Source organism: Zootoca vivipara, chromosome 13, assembly GCF_963506605.1.
Source record: "Zootoca vivipara chromosome 13, rZooViv1.1, whole genome shotgun sequence".
NCBI classification, from domain to species: domain Eukaryota; kingdom Metazoa; phylum Chordata; class Lepidosauria; order Squamata; family Lacertidae; genus Zootoca; species Zootoca vivipara.
In genome coordinates this window covers 8,540,756-8,558,927 of record NC_083288.1, presented here as the reverse complement: position 1 = coordinate 8,558,927, position 18,172 = coordinate 8,540,756, and the positions used below count along the sequence as shown (strand labels likewise).

The following is an 18,172-nucleotide window of genomic DNA, read 5'->3' as shown; positions in this document are numbered from 1 at the left end:
GGAGAGCAGTTTCTCATTAATGAGCAGTTTCTCATTAATATTTGGAGGGAAATGCAATCTGCACATGCTCAGAGCCTGAGTTCAGCTCATTTCTGATGGTCACCTGTTGGTCACCATAGGCAACCAAATGAGTGATTACTTACATATTTTCTTTACTTTTTTATTATGGTGGAGTAACTGGGGCAATCCAGTCAGGTGGGCTAGGTGTAAGTAATTTATTATTGTATTATTATTATTATTACAGTGGTACCTCGGTTTAAGTACACAATTGGTTCCAGAAGTCTGTACTTAACCTGAAGCGTACTTAACCTGAAGCAAACTTTCCCATTGAAAGTAATGGAAAGTAGATTATTCCGTTCCAGACGGGTCCGCGGAGTACTTAAACTGAAAGTACTCAAACCAAAGCGTACTTAAACCGAGGTGTGACTGTATTATTATTAAGCATGCTGGTGTACACTGTTGAAATTGTGGACACTTTGCTTTATTCCTGCTGCTGCTGCACTGCTAATAAACAAGTAATGGTACGACTTGTGCTGTCTAAACCTGGTACGTTTCTCTCCAGATAAACCACAAAGAACAAATCCTGACTTATGCTCAAGGTTTGAAGAAAAATGAACCATGAGATTGAGTTTGGATTACATAACATGCTAGACCATAGCTTTTTTTACATTAAACCACAGTTTATTTTAACTATGGCATATTGTGATGTACAAACCAGGTCTATGTGTATATTTGGTCTCAGATATTATGTGAATACAAGAATGCTCCTTTTCATTATTTCACAACCTTGTAAAAGGCAATGAGTGCACACATGCAGGTATATTCTGCCCCCTCCCTCCCTCCGCACAATGATCATTCAAATGCCCAACACAAGCATCCCTAACTGGAAATACAGAGGAGTCTGAATGCTAGAGGCATGCAGTTTGTTTATGGTTAACTTGTGCATTAGTAATATTGAAAACACTTTCTGTCATTCTGGCCAGGTGACAATTTAAGGTGCACTTGTGTATGTCATTGTCCTGTGCTCGTGAAGAGAACATGTGGATTATTTGAAAGAAAGGCAGAGCTGAGTTAATGTTGGATAGCTGAGCAAATCCGCACTCATAACAGCTGCATGTATGAGATCCACAATTTTTTAGCACCTACTTCATTGAAGAATCTAAGATCTGTGGCTTCCAAGGGGAACTTTTAAACCAGTCCATCCACGTGTCTTCCCTTTCGGAATGCATTCCTCTTGTAGGGCTCAAGGTTGCTTAGTTAGGCTATTCTTAGCCTAAAACAAGTCAATCAGAGGCCTAAATTACGCAGCAGGTGGCTTCACTTTGTGGCTTGGAGGGTAGGCCTCAGCTAGGAATAGAAAAGTCAGTAGTTTAGGAATGGAGCGCCAGGAAAGAATTAGTTTTATTCATTGGCTTCCTAAAGGAAGTTGTATGTGGTTCTAATGGCTCGCTCTTAAAAGCAGAATAGATAGGCTCTTCTGGAAGGGAAATTGGGTAAGAGCTTTACCGCTTAGAAAGTAATAAATCTTGCTCTGCGCTGTACATATAATGGCAACTTGCACTGTGCCACTTTGTGGAGAATTAATTTGGCAAGCCTCAGCGGGAACTTCATTAGGAACCGGATGCTGAGGGCCTCACACTTTGAAGTTCGCACCTACGTCTGCAGGGGCTTGACGGTCCTGCCTATTCTGTTAAAGCACAACTTCAGATTCCGCTTCCCATACATATATTTTAGCTTGCCTAGTGCTTGACAAACAACCTGTTCTAACAGTCCTGGGCATGCAGCAAAACAAAAGCTTCACCATCCTAGCTGATGGGATGTGTTCATCTTGGTAGGTCATAAACTGTGAAGGTTTTTTTATAAACCATTTGCATCTACTGTTATTAATGTATGAGGGGCATGTGTATGTTTTTCAATATATTGTGGCATTCTATGATTTTTTGGGGTGGGCGTGCTATAGATCTTAAATTATATATTATAAAAATACAATCCCCCAGGGAGCTAACACCTGGACCAATATTCTCTTGTTTAAAGAGCACGACTCCAGCATACATTCGTGCCCTTTTAACATACTTAAATTTTCCACTCCAGGTTTTATGCACTCTGATGCTCTTGACAGGGATGATGCAGAGCTAGTACTGAGAGGAGTGGATAAATCTTATTAATAAAGCTGTTTTCCTGGCTAAATTTCTGAAAAGTTCAGTTATATAGTCCGAATTATTAACATCTCTCCAGCTAAAGGTACTTTGGTGCCAAAGGAGAACTTGAGACGTTTAAAAATTCCCCAAAAACTTTGGTTTGAATCTAATGGGGAATGTAAATTTTGTGTTCTTTTAAAAATTAAATACGGTAGCAAGTGAAAATATAAAATTACATGAAATCGTTTTCCATTTTCTTTTTCTGTGCATATTGTTCAAAACAGAACAAAGAAGGATTGTTAAGATTGTAGAAGGCAGTTGGCAACTTCACCAGTTTTGATAGCTTGCTCTTTTTCTAAAGGACTTGTGCGTATTCCTTCCCTTGCAAGACTATCCAGGCACCTTAGAATTCTACGAGTCCAGGTTTCTAAATTGCTATTCCTTGTCCTGTTTTGGAGATTGAAAGCTTAGAATGTAGTGAAGGGGAGGTGAATGGTTAGGCTGCAATGACAGTGTAGCAAAAAACCATTATTCTACCTCAGTACTGGGCTAACATGCGTTAAATAGGGCAGAGGTTCATTAAGGCGAAAGAAGCATTGTGGCCTTTATACAGTTTAAATCTATTAGGAGTACGATTTGTAATGCAAAATAAATAGAAGCAGTGTTGGATAAAGCTTGTACTTGAGTTCTGTAATCCTTTCCAGAAATGTTTTGTGACAGTCTATGAGCAAAAATATGCCGAAAGACTGGGTTGGTGTGCCCTCAAACAAGAATGCTAACGTAAGTGTTTGGCCATTAATGTTTATACTAATTTTTTTGTCCCCGCTTTAACTTTTAGGCTCTGCTGTTTGGCAGCTGATAGCATCATTCTTGAGGCTCCCGATATCTGGAACTCACTGCATTGTCGGTGCCACTATTGGATTCTCATTAGTTGCAATCGGCACAAAAGGAGTTCAATGGATGGAACTTGTCAAGATTGGTAATTGACATTTCCTTTTATTTGTGAAGGTTTGTGCACAAACATGCATTGACTGAAAATAGCATTATAGAAACACAATCTTACAATTTTGCTATACTTTGGGAGCTATAGCCAAATGTTTTTACAAACCTTAGTTTGATATCCTGGTTTGGAGGGCTCCCTGGCCAGTGTAATTGGCCAGTTTGGACATAATAGCAAATTACAGTTTGATTAGACCCAGAATAAATATATTAGGTTGAGCCCATGGCATTCTCTGCCTCTGTAGTATGATGTTATTCTTTCATAACAAAGGGTTGGGCTGTGACAAAAGAAAAAAGAAAAAAAACTATCCCTATCTCACATGTCCTGGGATCTAATTTCTAAACCAGATTTGGAGATCTCCCCCGATTCTTCCCATTCCTGTAATCCTAAAGGTAAAGGTAAAGGGGCCCCTGACCATCAGGTCCAGTCGTGTCCTACTCTGGGGTTGCGGCACTCATCTCGCTCTATAGGCCGAGAGAGACGGCGTTTGTCCGCAGACAGCTTCCGGGTCATGTGGCCAGCATGACAAAGCTGCTTCTGGCGAACCAGAGCAGCGCACGGAAATAACTTCCCGCCGGAGCGTTCCCTATTTACTTGCACTTTGATGTGCTTTCAAACTGCTAGGTCGACAGGAGCTGGGACCAAGCAACGGGAGTTCCACCCCGTTGCAGGGATTCGAACCGCGGACCTTCTGATCAGAAAGACTCTGTGATTTAACCCACAGCGCCACCTGGGTCCCTTTTCCTGTAATCCTAGTTAGCCCTAATTCAGATGCCTGAAGTAGAACCCCTCTTCATGTCATGGTTTTACAGCATAGTTTCAAGCAGTCCTGATACCACAGTATCTGAACTGAGGTTAATTATGGGTAAAGGTAAAGGTAAAGGGACCCCTGACCATTAGGTCCAGTTGCGGACGACTCTGGGGTTGCAGCGCTCATCTTGCTTTACTGGCTGAGGGAGCCGGCGTACATGTGGCCAGCATGACTAAGCCGCTTCATATCAAATCACAGAAGGGAGGAGGAAGCATGCAAGTGCCCCAAAGTGCAGTTTGGAAGTCAGGTTCCGTGAAGTCTGAACTGAGCTCATGTGCACTTTAAATACTGACATGGAGAGAGATAACAGTGTTGTTATGGCTGCTTTCCTTTTCCTTTGCACTGGAAGTCAAGCTCTGGTTTCACGTCTGTTTTATTTCTCAGTTTTTAAATCCACCCCAAAGTTATGTGAGAATTGATAGCTTTACATTTCTAATTAAAGTGATCACAGTTAATACTTCAAAGCATAATGTGCTGTGCATGCTTATTGGGGACATGCACATTTCTTAATCCCTCCAGAGCTGCAAGACATCTGACCTAAAGTAGAATTTCTTTATTTTTTAATTCAGTGTATTTGTGCTGAAAAATAACACAAATTTAAATGACATCTGAAGCTGTGGTGTTCCAAAGTACTCTGTGTTGGTGTTAGACCAGGCATCCCCAAACTGCGGCCTTCCAGATGTTTTGGCCTACAACTCCCATGATCCCTAGCTAACAGGACCAGTGGTCAGGGATGATGGGAATTGTAGTCCAAAACATCTGGAGGGCTGAAGTTTGGGGTTGCCTGTGTTAGACCATCATTAGGGGCATAACCATGGGTTTTCCTACTGTGTTCAGCAGAATGTTCTTTGTATTTTAAAAGACATACAGAACAGGCATGATAGCAATCATTCTTAAAAACTTGAGTTTTTTGTACGAATTAAACTTTTGTAACTCCCTTGTGTATTTTGGGACTTGCAAAAATGCTCAATTCTCTTTTAAATGCCAGTGTTATCTATAGAGTATCCGAATACTGAGTTGAATTATTTTTCTATCATCACTGTCTAGCTTCTACAGATTTTTATTTATATTTTTCAAATAGACATTGAGGGATGAGTGAATGGGTGAGGAGATGCCATTTTTTTACTTTTACTTTAACAGCTGTTAAGGCAGTGTGGTAAGCCTTTCAGGGAAAAATATGCTAAATATCCAGCTTAAAATATTCCCTTTTCATGCAATTTCGCACTAAACACTCACATTGAATTCAATGAGACTTAAACATGCCTAATTTCAGGAGGATTGTGAGTTGGCGCACACTTCTTTTTTCTTCTAACCTGTAAGCCAACTTTTTTAGAGTATCCAGAATCAATACAAAATAAATGTGCATTGTCAAAAGCTTATATTTTTATTGGATAGGATTTTAGCACACATTGGAAAGTATATATTTTCAATCTTTTCTTCTTTTGCTTTTATTCAGTCGCTTCTTGGTTTATCTCCCCACTGTTATCTGGTATGATGTCTGGTGTGCTGTTTCTGCTGATTAGATACTTCATCTTAAATAAGGTTAGTGGCGAAATTTGTGCTTCCTGTTTTTGTTGCTGGTAAGACTGTAATGCTAGTGACAAATAGGCTTTGCTGTTCCTCACCGCCAATTCCCCCCCCCCTACTCAAAATGCACTCCAGAGGCTGTCATGTGCCCTGTTCCCTTAGTGATCTCAGTGCCTGTAGATTTTCTTTAAAGTCTGCAGAAGGTACATTTGCTTATTCAGGTTTCAAAGTGTAGTTCAAGAATGCTAAGTTCATCTTGAAATGGCTTGATATCCATGCAAGTTATTAGTTTCTAGGGTTCCTTTGGGTTCTAGTGTTCCACCAAAAATGGAAGTCAAGGTGTTACTGTGTAGATGAGGCTGGATTTTACTAATGGCTCTAATTGGATTATGTGGATCAAAGTAAACAGGCTGCAGTGTGGTACACAGGTGATAGGGGGCAAAACCTGTCCCAGGCAGTGGAGATTTAGCTCTCATTTTATTTTGCTCCCCATTTTTTTTACTCCCATGTAATCAAATCACTCAGTTCACTTATTTCAGGGAACAGTAAAGTTTTTTTTTTGTGGGGGCAGGATCCATTTGCTACCCCAATATTGGTTCAGCCTCCACTAAGTAGTACTGTTTGTGATGTATCACTGTGCACAGAGATGCATTCCTACACATAACATGCACCTTCCCAGTAAACAGGCCCTCCCTCCATACATCACCTGCCACAGTCACTAGCATTTTCTGATGTCATTGTTAAAATGGGTTTTGGGATGGTTATACCATTGTTTTGACTTTTGAAATTTAAATTGGTCAGTTTCAGTCAAGACACCCAAGACACAATTTTAATCAGATACACCATGTGTTCAAAGAGCAAAATTATTTTTGCTGTAAGTTTAGTAAATGGTTAAAATACTGAGCTCCCATTGTGTAAGGTTCTCAGGAAAGATGCAAACATTTTGTAAAGCCCCAAAGGGACTCAAATCAGTCATGAAGTTTCAGTAGCCTGTGTTAAGGACATCGGCACTCAAGTGATAAATTCATGGGTTCTAATTATGGAATTTGAATTTGCCTAAAAGCCAACGGCGTTTTGAAATTAGAGAGCGACATGCATAAGTTGAACTGACAGTAGGTTGCATGTCTGGCCCTCTTTTGGACTAGATCTGTCCCCAGAAGCAAATGTATGGGAGGAGAGCTGAAAGAAAACACATCATTTTGGTTCTTACTCCCACTGATCGTGAGTTGCCATTTCTCACTTTCCATGTTCCTTTTTCCTTATTTTAATATTGCAGAGAGCTAAAAAGGACTCTGGAGTAACTCTCAAACTGAAACGTAATACACAACTACAAGCTGTAGAGGATAATTTATATATGCCACTGTTTGTGCACTGCTTCTCTCTGTTGACTAAATAAAGAAAAGTTTATTAACTGCACCTACAGTTCAGAGTCTGAATCTGAGGTCTGTTTGTTGCTGAGTTGCTTTAGGTGTGGGCATCTGTCTAGCAGCGCTGAAGCATCCAGAGATCAGTGTGTGCTTTCAACACTTAAATGCAACACATTTTACTGGAACACTGCTACATCGCTCATCAGAAATGCTTGTAAAACATTCCTCTCCCCTTTCAAATATCTTTCAACTTGCCAAAGCTTCAGAATAAGAGACTGTGAAACTTTAAACAGAAATTACCCACTCAGGAAATCAAAACAAATGATTCCAACCTCTTTCTGTAACCCTGATCTGATTGCCTGTGATATCCACAACTTTGATGTCCTGTAACATTTTTTGTTACAGGTGGTGGGTTTGTTACACAGCGGGTGGCACTGTGGGTTAAACCACAGAGCCTAGGGCTTGACGATCAGAAGGTCGGCAGTTCGAATCCCCGCGATGGGGTGAGCTCCCGTTGTTCGGTCCCACCTCCTGCCAACCTAGTAGTTCGAAAGCACGTCAAAGTGCAGGTAGATAAATAGGTACCACTCTTGCGGGAAGGTAAACAGTGTTTCCATGCACTGGTCTGGTTCGCCAGAAGTGGCTTAGTCATGCTGGCCATGTGACCTGGAAGCTGTACGCCGGCTCCCTCGGCCAGTAATGCGAGATGAGTGCCGCAACCCCAGAGTCGGTCACGACTGGACCTAATGATCAGGGGTCACTTTATACCTTTACTTATACCCACACAAAATCTTTATTTAAAAAGTTGCTTCCAACCTTTAGAAATGCCGGTGAAAATCTTCCTATATTACTAGAGGCTGTGCCCTGCTCTCTGCGTTTGCCAACTCCCCTGCCACTTTCCCTCACTCAGTATTGCCCTTTGCTCACTCAACTCAAACCTTTGCCAATGTTTAAAATCACTACTCCCTCCCCCCCAGTTATCTTTGTTCAAACTTCTTCAGTTGTTTACAACTGCCGTTAATAAACCTGTCCTCTCTTTTGCTCTCTGCCACCGTGACTTCATGCAAATTGAGGGTTGTGGTGATAAGAGGCATCACCCCACTTATGCACGATCATGTATTTCCATGGTGCTGGGAAACAACCAGCCAAACAAAGAAATAAATTCAAACCTGGAAACGACGGGAGAGAGCTGGAGAGGCCTCGAGGCTCACAAGGAGACCCCCTCCAGAGCCCAAAGAGGATTTCAGTGAGGAAGTTCCAAAGAGATTGGAGGGGCAGCAGGGCTTTTGTTTCCACTGCTCAGCCTCCCCGCCTAGCAGCTGACACGTGCGGTAGCGCAGCAGCAATGGCCGCTTTTCTGCACATTCTCCTGATTCCAGGTAGCTCTAGAGCTTCAATTCTAGTTGAAGTGAGAGTTGTGTAGAGAGAGTAGGAAGAGGCTTTTAAGAGGGCACTTTCCACTTACGCAATTTTTACTTATGCGCACATTTATGCGCACTTATGCGCACACTTATGCGAACGTAACCCCCACATAAGTGGGGCGGGAGATGCCTGTACACTACAAACCCTCCAGTGAGGGGTGATTGTCGATAGCTCTGCATTTTTATGTATATAGGGAGGCAACATTAAATGTTTATTTCAAAGTCCCTTGAGGTTTAAAGTTTCAGCGCAATTAATTTTCAAATGAAGGCTTAATATGGTGGTCACCCGTAAACAGTGTTTACTCCCATGGTTCATTTCATTGGGTCCTGTGGTTAATCTTAACTGTGGCTTGATTGAAACAAGTCAACTTCAAATTGGAATAAAAAATATGTCTCTTTTAGGAGCACAGGGAACTACCATACTGAGTCAGGTCATTGGGTCCGTCTAGCTCAGCATTGCCTGCACTGACCAGCAGCAGCTCTGCAGGATTTCAGATAGGCGTCTCTCCTAGCAATGGAAATGCTGGGGATTGAACCTAAGACATTCTGCATGCAAACAGATACTCTGGCAGTGAACTTATGACCCTTCCCTTAGGGTTGTTTTGCTTGCTTGCTTGCTTGCTTGCTTGAACTTCCAGTTAAACAAATTCATTAAAAAGAGAGGTGGTTTCCTGGCAGCCTGTGTTCTTACTGTTAACCTGGAGGAAAGCAAGGGATAGCATGGTGAATGTAGGAAGACGGAAATTCGAGACCAGCCCTGAAGAAGCATTTATTCTTTGTGGTTCCACTCCTCCCAGCAATTACTGTATAAGGATAGTGAACATAGATTTCTGTTTTGCTGTGATACTGATATGTAGTTTGGCAGCCTGCCTCCTGCTCTAATCAAAACACTGCCTTTGGTTATGAGGCAAGGAAGGGTAAAGCTCAAAGACCTCCTGATAATTTCCCTTTCCTGCCAATTCTCCCTAGGGAGGTGAAGTGCTTTAATCTTTCTATCTCCTAACAAGATAATTTTCTACACTCCTAAAACTGTGTGGGTCCCTGAATGGGCAAGCCAGTGAGAGGGAATGACAGACTAGGGAACAGAACGGACTCATAAGGAATATAACTCAGACTGTCAGATAGGGCCGTCTTAAGCATATCTGGTGCCCTGGCGCTGTGGTGTGAAGATCCCTCCGGCACGCCCCCCCGTTTCCCAGCGTGGCGCCCCCTGGCGGCCCGGTGCCCTGGCGCCCTGCGCCACCCAGCCTTGCCTTAGGGGCGGCCCTGCTGTCAGATCCTGTCTGCCTAGAAATCTGTCTGTACAAATGAAGCGACGTACTCCGTCCCCAGGATCTAGTGCAACCATTTTCACAATTGGAATTAGGGCCCCTGTCTAGCAACAGGGTGACAGTTGTGTATCTTTGTCTGTGACAATACTGTATTTGTTTGGGTGTTGTTACCTCTTACAGTGGGGACAACAGAACCAGCTGAAGGTGCTTCTTACAGTTTTAACTCATCCAGCCGTTTGCTGTTGTCTGTCTTCATTTTTTAATTTGGGCTGATTTCAGAATTCAGAACCACATTTTCCTTTTTTGCTTCGTGCCATATCTGGGTAATAAAGGCTGGATTTTTGCTAGCAAATATTCAGGGCCTCCTCATTTGGAGTGAGTTGAATTTTTTGACTGACTGTATCGGAGGCAGTATCTCCAAAGCTGTGATATTTTATCTTCTTTTATTCTTTATACAGGAAGACCCTGTACCCAATGGTCTTCGAGCCCTTCCAGTCTTCTACGCTGCTACCTTAACAATTAATGTATTCTCTATAATGTATACAGGTGCCCCTGGTGAGTATTATCTGACTTACAAAGTCCACTATGCTACAAGCCAGCTGTAGTCAAAACACTCTGTGAAGGAGGACAAAGGCTTCAAAAATTACACAAAGTAATAATTCGTAGGGAAATTTTGGGACTTCTCTCATTGTGGATGCTGGATGATTGGTAAAGGACAAAAAGAGATGATAAATGTTACAACTGACATCTTATTTAAGGCTGGTTTTGCTTTCCATAAAAGAAGGAACACATTCAGTTCAGAAAGCAAGACAAACTAGTGTGTTTTCACCTAAGCCATTGTAGATCTGTGAGGGCCACTTTGCACATCATGTGTTTGCTACATAGGATTCACCACCAAGAGTACACCCCGCATGGATTCACAGCCAGCCACAGTCTCTTGACAAATGTGCTTGCATGACGTGCATGTTTCAAGACACATATTTGTTGCACTTGATATGCTCACTTTAAAAAAACCTTAGGCGCATACCAAAGTTTAACGTCCAAAGTTGCCCTGATTTTGTTTCTGTCGAAAGCTGAAACTTCATGTTCTAAATATGCACATTTTCTAGTAAAGGGTAGCTGAAAAAAGGCATCCTTCTTACTTTTTATTTTTTTGTGATCAGTAGAACCAGGCAACACACCACTGTCCTGTACTGTGGACTGTGAGGGCTTCAATGACAAAAGCACCAGAAATTATGACCATGGCTTTGGACTCCCATGCTGTTTTTACCAATTAAACCCACATTTTATCTCCTGTCAATTGACAATGCTGGCTTGCATGACCTGTGTACAGAATTGGGCCTGCAGGTATTTAAGAGTATGCATGCTGTGGGTTAAACCACAGAGCCTAGGGCTTGCTGATCAGAAGGTCGGCGGTTAAAATCCCTGTGATGGGGTGAGCTCCCATTGCTAGGTCCCAGCTCCTGCCCACCTAGCACGTCAAAGTGCAAGTAGATAAATAGGTACCGCTCCAGCGGGAAGGTAAACGGCGTTCCCATGTGCTGCTCTGGTTCGCCAGAAGTGGCTTTGTCATGCTGGCCACATGACCTGGAAGCTGTACACCGGCTCCCTTGGCCAATAACGTGAGAGCGCCGCAACCCCAGAGTCGGTCACGACTGGACCTAATGGTCAGGGGTCCCTTTATGCTGTGACGGAACGCAGATAATTATATGTGCAGCAGTATGGCAAATTCAATGGCCCATGTTGGAGTCATAGCTGGTGAGCAATCATCATGAACTCTGTGTGGTAATTCTTCTTTAAAAGCTGCCACGGAGTGTAATAGGTGTTTTCTTGGTGTAGAGGTCAAGCCAAAGGAGATGACCTTTACAGTGGGGTGGAAAGCCTCATACCCATTTTTCAAATGAACAGAAATGCAGAGATGCCATAGTGAACTTCAGTGCTGAACACAGTGGCAACTCAAACCCTTGTGATCTGGGCAGCTTACATAAGAGCGATAAAGATCTTGATGGACTTAATAAGAATGGAAAGGGGTGGTGGTAATTGGGTACTGCATTTGAATACATTTGCCACCTTGCTTCCATGACATGTTGTTTAGTCATTTAGTTGTGCCCGACTCTTTGTGACCCATGGACCAAAGCACGCCAGGCACTCCTGTCTTCCACTTCCATTTTGCCGGATGTTGTGATGTCTAGATGGAATACAGATTCTCTGTTTCAATATTGCTTGTGAAGGTTGGAGAACAGATGAGCACCATGCCAAAAGCAGGCTATTGATGTAGATAACCCTACATGAGGTTCAGAACTTGTGTGCATTGATGGCAATGCACTTAATTCAAGCAGCAGGGAAGCCTCAGGAGTTCCTGACATTTTGTGAGCGTGCTGACAAATTCTTCTGCTCTGTGGTCTGACACTTTGGGGACAGTACTGCAGTCATTTTTTGATGGATGCACTGGAGTCTGTTCCACAAAGGCTGACACACAATCCAAACAAATAGGTTCGAAAGAGGCAGTACTAAAGCATGTTGATGAGTCTGATGCGCTGGTGTGAAGTCACATCATTGCCACTTCCCCCTCAGCACTGGGCAAAAAAAATGTTATGGTAAATGTTACAAAACCAATATGGAAGGATGTGATTTTGTTTCTTTTTTCAGTCCTAGGAATCGTTCTTCCTATGTGGGCAATAGCGCTAATATCAATTGGTGTATCAGTAATATTCGCTATCTTAGTGTGGATATTTGTGTGTCCGTGGATGAAAAGAAAAATAGCAAGTATGTATTGGGGGATGAGGGAGGTCAAAATGTGTGTAATTTTAAATCCCATGTCTGAGGAAATACCATTCCAGTGTTGTTTTCTAGAATAGTGATGCTTTAAATATAACTCTGACCGATGACCTTTTTATGTCTTGCATAGCATGACATTTTGGTTTTTAGTTGTTGTGTTTTAAAAATGCAGGCCATGATCCAAAGTATAAAAGCTCACTGTGACGTCATACTTTTTTAAAAAACAAAAACAACCCCCCTCCATGAGGTTCCTATTTTGTATCTTAAATACCTTTGAAACGTAACTTATTTCCAAAATTTACTTACTGTGTGACAAATGGGGTAAATGATATGTGAGAAACAGAAATCCCATTCAGCCAAGGTATTTTATTTATCTAAAACAGCTAGGCTGCTTTGAGCTCAAGGAAGTGTAGAACAGAATTTTAAGATTTAGTGATCTAAATTAGATGGAGGTGGAAGGAGGTGGAAGGAAATGTTCTGTTTCCTTGGTCTCTGGAGGGAGTTTAATCTTACAGATGTGGGCAACTTTCTGGGTTTCTTGACAAAAGAGCAAAGCAGTCAGTTCATTTATTTAAGTGATGCTAGTTATTTCTGTTGAGTGGATAATTAACCCATCCTCATAAAAACTCTGTATTTTCCCTAGGTCGGTTAAAGAAAGAAGGGGCATTATCAAAGATATCTGACGAAAGCCTTGACAAAATACAAGATGAGGATACACCTGTCTTTAAAGAACTTCCTGGTGCCAAAGCAAGTGATGAAAGTACTATTCCTCTTACTGCCTCTGGAACAGAAGAGGCTGGTGTATCAGATAATATAGCAAATGGAAGCCATCCCCGTGTGCCATATGGTGAGAAACCAAGAGCACATAAATTATTTTCTCTGTTTTCATGTTGCTGCCTGCTGATATCTAGTGGGCAGTTCCCTTCTGTGCAAAACCCCTTCCCACCCCAACTTTTTTGATGTACAGGGTGAATAAAAAGAGAGAGTATATGGTTTCATTTTGCTTTTTTGGATAATTGCTCATGCTCTTTTTCTGTGTGCTTATGCATAGCAGTTTTTTTAAAGAACAGCACACAGTTGTATGCTACACTGTAATTGTGTATTGTCTTCTTAAATAGCTACCTGTTTGTTTACCACAGTTTCTCTTAGTGGGTGATGCATTTAAGGCTGCTGTCAAATCAATTTCTGATATACTGGTAATGAACAATAGAAATGACATAATATTTTGGCTGAATTTTTAAGTGGCATCTTAATATTTGAGATACTGAACTATGTTTCACCAATAGACAAGTCTATGTCTATGTCTTTGTTTTCAAAGATTGAGAGTATTTTACTCCAGTAGCTGAACAGGAATAAATATTTATTTATTTGTTTGTTTATTGCATTTATTCCCCACCCTTTCCTTTAATGAGCTCAAGGTGGTGTACATGGTGTCCCCCCCATTTAATTATCACAACAGCCTTGTGAGGTAGGTTAGGGTGAGAGGTAGTGATTGCCCCAAGGTCACCCAGTGAGCTTCATAGCTGCCTGGGGATTTGAACCCTGGTCTCCCAAGGTCCTAGTCCAACACTCTAACTGCTATACTGCAATGGCTCTCCATATGCAGTTATTTATGTTATTATTACACCTAAATTGATAACTTGAAATAACATGGTTCCTGCCTGCAGACTTATAATCTGAAGGTAAAGACAAGAGAAATTGGGGAGGATAAATCAATTGGGGAAAGGTGGGTGGCTACAACAGGTTAATAGAAGGGTTTCTTTCTTCTGACATTCAACCCAGAGTGGCTGGCTGATGTTGGAGTCCAAGAGGAGAAGGTGTTGGCAGTTGGCGAGGAAAGAGCCTCAGTCTGTTTCCCAAGCAACAAAGTACTTGGCTTGATCATTCCTGGAGGCCATTTTCCAACTCTTTGACTAGCGTGGATTCCTCTGAATATTCTGGTGTTCTCTCCCTACGTCTCTCTGGCCAATTTGGTCAGGAGAAAATGGACTTGGAGCAGCAAATATGCTCTGATGGAGCATAAATGCTCATACAAATTATAAAATAAAAAAATTCCTTCAGTAGCACCTTAAAGACCAACTAAGTTTTTATTTTGGTATGAGCTTTCGTGTGCATGCACACTTCGTCAGATACTTAGTTGGTCTTTAAGGTGCTACTGAAGGAATTTTTTTATTTTGTTTCGACTCAGACCAACACGGCTACCTACCTGTAACAAATTATAAAAAGAGTGATATTTATTTGGAGTTTCACTGTTCTGTTGCCTTTAGGTCTTTAGCTTTCTCTGAAAAAAAAATACTTTTCTTTGCTGTTTTAGGAAGAGCTTTTTCAATGACACAGACAATGGTGAAATCTCCTATTTCCAATGGCACCTTTAATTTTGACGGCCACATGAAGAGCGATATTCATGTGTATCACACTGTGCACAAAGACTCGGGATTGTATAAAGACTTACTGCACAAAATACACCTGGACAGAGGCAGCGACAACCGGCCTACGCAAGAAAACAACTACAAACTGCTGCGGCGCAACAATAGTTACACTTGCTACACCGCTGCCATCTGTGGGGTGCCAGTACATTCGTCCTTCAAGGCTGCTGATACGTCAACCCCAGAAGATAGCGAAAAGCTAGTTACAGACACGGTTTCCTATTCCAAAAAGAGGGTTCGTTACGACAGCTACTCCAGCTACTGCAACGCCGTGGCAGAAGCAGAAATTGAAGCTGACGAAGGTGGTGTGGAGATGAAGCTGGCATCTGAGTTAGTAGATCCTAGCCACCCCCCTGAAGACCTTGCAGAAGACGAGAAAGATGAGAGGGACTCCTCACAGGTTCACCTCCTCTTTCACTTTCTTCAGATCCTCACAGCTTGCTTTGGATCGTTTGCTCACGGAGGTAATGATGTCAGGTAAGTGAGGAGAGCTTGCATATGTGAACGATGTCATCATTTAAAAATTCTGTTGTCTGTTCCAGCAGTCCAACAAGGTAAAATCTGCTGCAGAATCTTAGTAATGCTGATCTGTTTTAAAAGCAGGCATTGCTCAAAAAGTTCCTGGATCTATGGCTGTGTGTAAATCTTCCATTTGTGTGAAGAACAAATACAGAAATGAAACCCTGTATCTGAGATTGAGAGCTCCAAGTCTGAACTATTTTTGTTGGCTTTATGCTGGATTTCATCTTCCCTCTTGGTGCCATATTGCTTATGTACAGGTCTAGCTAGAATTTATCAGCTCTATTTGCGGAGTACTGTATTTTTCTGTGTATGAGGGGGGGTTTTATTTAAAAATATTGTTTAAAATTTGGGGTTGCCTTATACATGGGTAGGGGACGTGGGTAGCGCTGTGGTCTAAACCACTGAGCCTCTTGGGTTTGCCAATCAGAAGGTTGGTGGTTCAAATCCCCGCACCAGGGTGAGCTCCCATTGCTCGGTCCCAGCTCCTGCCAACCTAGCAGTTCAAAAGCACACCCAAAAGTGCAAGTAGATAAATAGGTACCGCTCCAGCGGGAAGGTAAACGGCGTTTCCATGCGCTGCTCTGGTTTTGATGTTCTGTTGCGCCAGAAGCGGCTCAGTCATGCTGGCCACATGACCCAGAAAAACTGTCTGTGGACAAATGCCGGCTTACTCGGCCTGTAAAATGAGATGAGTGCTGCAACTGAGTCGTCGGCAACTTGACTTAACTGTCAGGGGTCCTTTACCTTTACCTTTTTTTAAATACACGGGTAGTGCATAGGGGGGATGGGTGATTGTTCGCAGCTGCGAGTAGGAGATATACAGCGGTGATTGGTGCATGTGCCAAGGGCTGTTTGGGATTGACTGTTGTTGCGGCAATTGGGCGCGCGATTTGTGGCTGCTGGCGGCGATCGGGCAGATGATTGTTGTCTTCTGTGAGGTGTGTGATTGGCAGCTGCAGTCAGGCGGGTGAGCTCAACAAGTCGCATTCTCCCCCCCCCCAACCAAAAAGCTCAAAAATTGTGGGCAATCCTTCCCCCAAAACTACAACCCTAGGCAACCCCCCCCCAAAAGCTTAACAGCTCTGGGCAATCTTCCCCCCATTTTCTTAATTTGGAGTCTCAAAAAATAGGGATTGCATTATACACGGGAGCATGTTATACACTGAAAAATACAGTACATTTTCAGCAAGTTTTACCAAGTTGCTGGCCAGTTTTGTTGTTCATAAATTAGGAGAACGTTGCCAGGCACATGTCGGTTCAGTGCCTTGGAAAATAACCTCCTAGGCAGGCTTACGGTAGTTGTATTGTGCATAGAAACAAAAAACAGCTACTGTAAACAAATAGCCTGTTGTAATCCAAGAGGTTGCTTCTTGCACTCCCCACAAATCCATTCTGTTTTTAATGAAGCGGAGCTTGTACAACAGGCTTGCTTTTATTGGGCCAATTTTGGGTATCTGTAATCATATCCCATTGATTTTTATACGCACCCATTTGCCACTTCTGGCTCACCGCAAAGCCTTACAGTTTTTAGAACTTCCTGTGCTTCATCATATATCAGATTAATAAGCTGAGATATGAATGAGCCTTCTTGGCTGCGTAGACAGTCACGTCGCTCCACCTTTCAGCAAGCAAATAAACCAGGAAACCTTCAATTGAGTATGGTGTCCGCACTGGATAACAGCTTCAGCGCAAGCCAGCGCATTGAACCACAACTTCAAAGCATGGGTTTCAAAACCTTAGACTCGGGTCTGTATGCTGCCCTCCAAGCCTCTCTATTTTGCACTCAAGACTCAGCCCAGTGTCCCCAACCCCTCTCTCCAGCCCTGCTTTGCACCCTCCTTGAGTGCTTTTGCCTGGTTGGAATGTGTCCGTCAGCTGTGACATTGCATAGAAAGTGGTGTGTGAGCATGTGTAGAAACTAGCTCACTGTACAAAGGTAACATATGCAGTTGGTGCTATGTTCACTTTTCTCTCTGGCCCTGCTTGCTAAGGGTTCCCAGAAGGGAATGTGGCCTCCAGCTGAACAAGATTCCTCAACAATGCTGTAGTTCATTGAGGACTTTGTGGTCACTCACCTGCCAAAAGGAAGAGCTTAAAGGGCTGTCCGTGCATGTGGCCAAGAAACTTACTCATCTCTTAACTTATTAAGCTAAGAAATGATGTCCGAAGTCCCATTGCAGAAGTTGGGGCCATCGGAGAGGTTGTCCTGCCTGAATCTATGCCAGTAGCAGAGAAACATGCTCTGTTTTGGCACTCACTCATTGAGTGAGTCCAAATAAACAATGAAGCCACGGATGGGAAATCAGCTGTGAGGTTCAAATTCCTCTGAGCATGAACTGTAACCAAGTTCTCAACTGGAGGGTAGGCACTTCCTGGGTTAATTATACAGTGTTTACTCTTCCTTTGTAAAGGAACACTCCCAAGTTATTTGGCATGGCAATGAAGTTTAGAGTTTTATGGTCAGGTGCCCTGTTAATTATTTAACGTGAAAATAGCAGCCCAAAGCAAAGGCCAGTTGTACGGCTGACATTTCATTGCCTATTTTTAATACAACTGATAAATAAATCAAATACACTGTTTTGCATAGTTCAACATTTAATGAAAATGTATGCAGCACTTAATGCAGTGCTCAAAGGCATTGCATTATTAAAACATATTCATCACAATGGTACCGTATATAAACAAGAATAAAATATGTCAGGTATTATGTAAAAGTGAAGATGCTACTGACAATGGAATGGATGAGCTTTGGCTAAAAACTGCCATCACAAAAGAGAACCACATGAATAGCTCTTCGTATAGCAGTGCACAAAAACGTCAACTTTGTCCAATTACAATATAAACATAAAAGATGTGAAGAAGAAGCAGGAGCTGTACTTTTGTGTGATATACTTTTGCATAATGCTGTGGA

At 42.3% G+C, this 18,172-nt stretch overlaps 1 protein-coding gene across 4 annotated transcripts in view; it reads left to right on the top strand.

Annotated features, from left to right (window-relative positions):
• The window catches only part of SLC20A2 (solute carrier family 20 member 2), an 80,101-nt gene that overhangs the window by 47,205 nt on the left and 14,724 nt on the right, over positions 1–18,172 (top strand). For all 4 annotated transcript variants that reach the window (XM_035134319.2, XM_060282252.1, XM_035134321.2 and 1 more), the window contains exons 3-8: positions 2,977–3,117; positions 5,406–5,491; positions 9,994–10,090; positions 12,185–12,301; positions 12,957–13,160; positions 14,628–15,216. In XM_035134319.2, the coding sequence (XP_034990210.1) occupies positions 2,977–3,117; positions 5,406–5,491; positions 9,994–10,090; positions 12,185–12,301; positions 12,957–13,160; positions 14,628–15,216 (1,234 nt within the window). The remainder of the gene's footprint in view (positions 1–2,976; positions 3,118–5,405; positions 5,492–9,993; positions 10,091–12,184; positions 12,302–12,956; positions 13,161–14,627; positions 15,217–18,172) is intronic.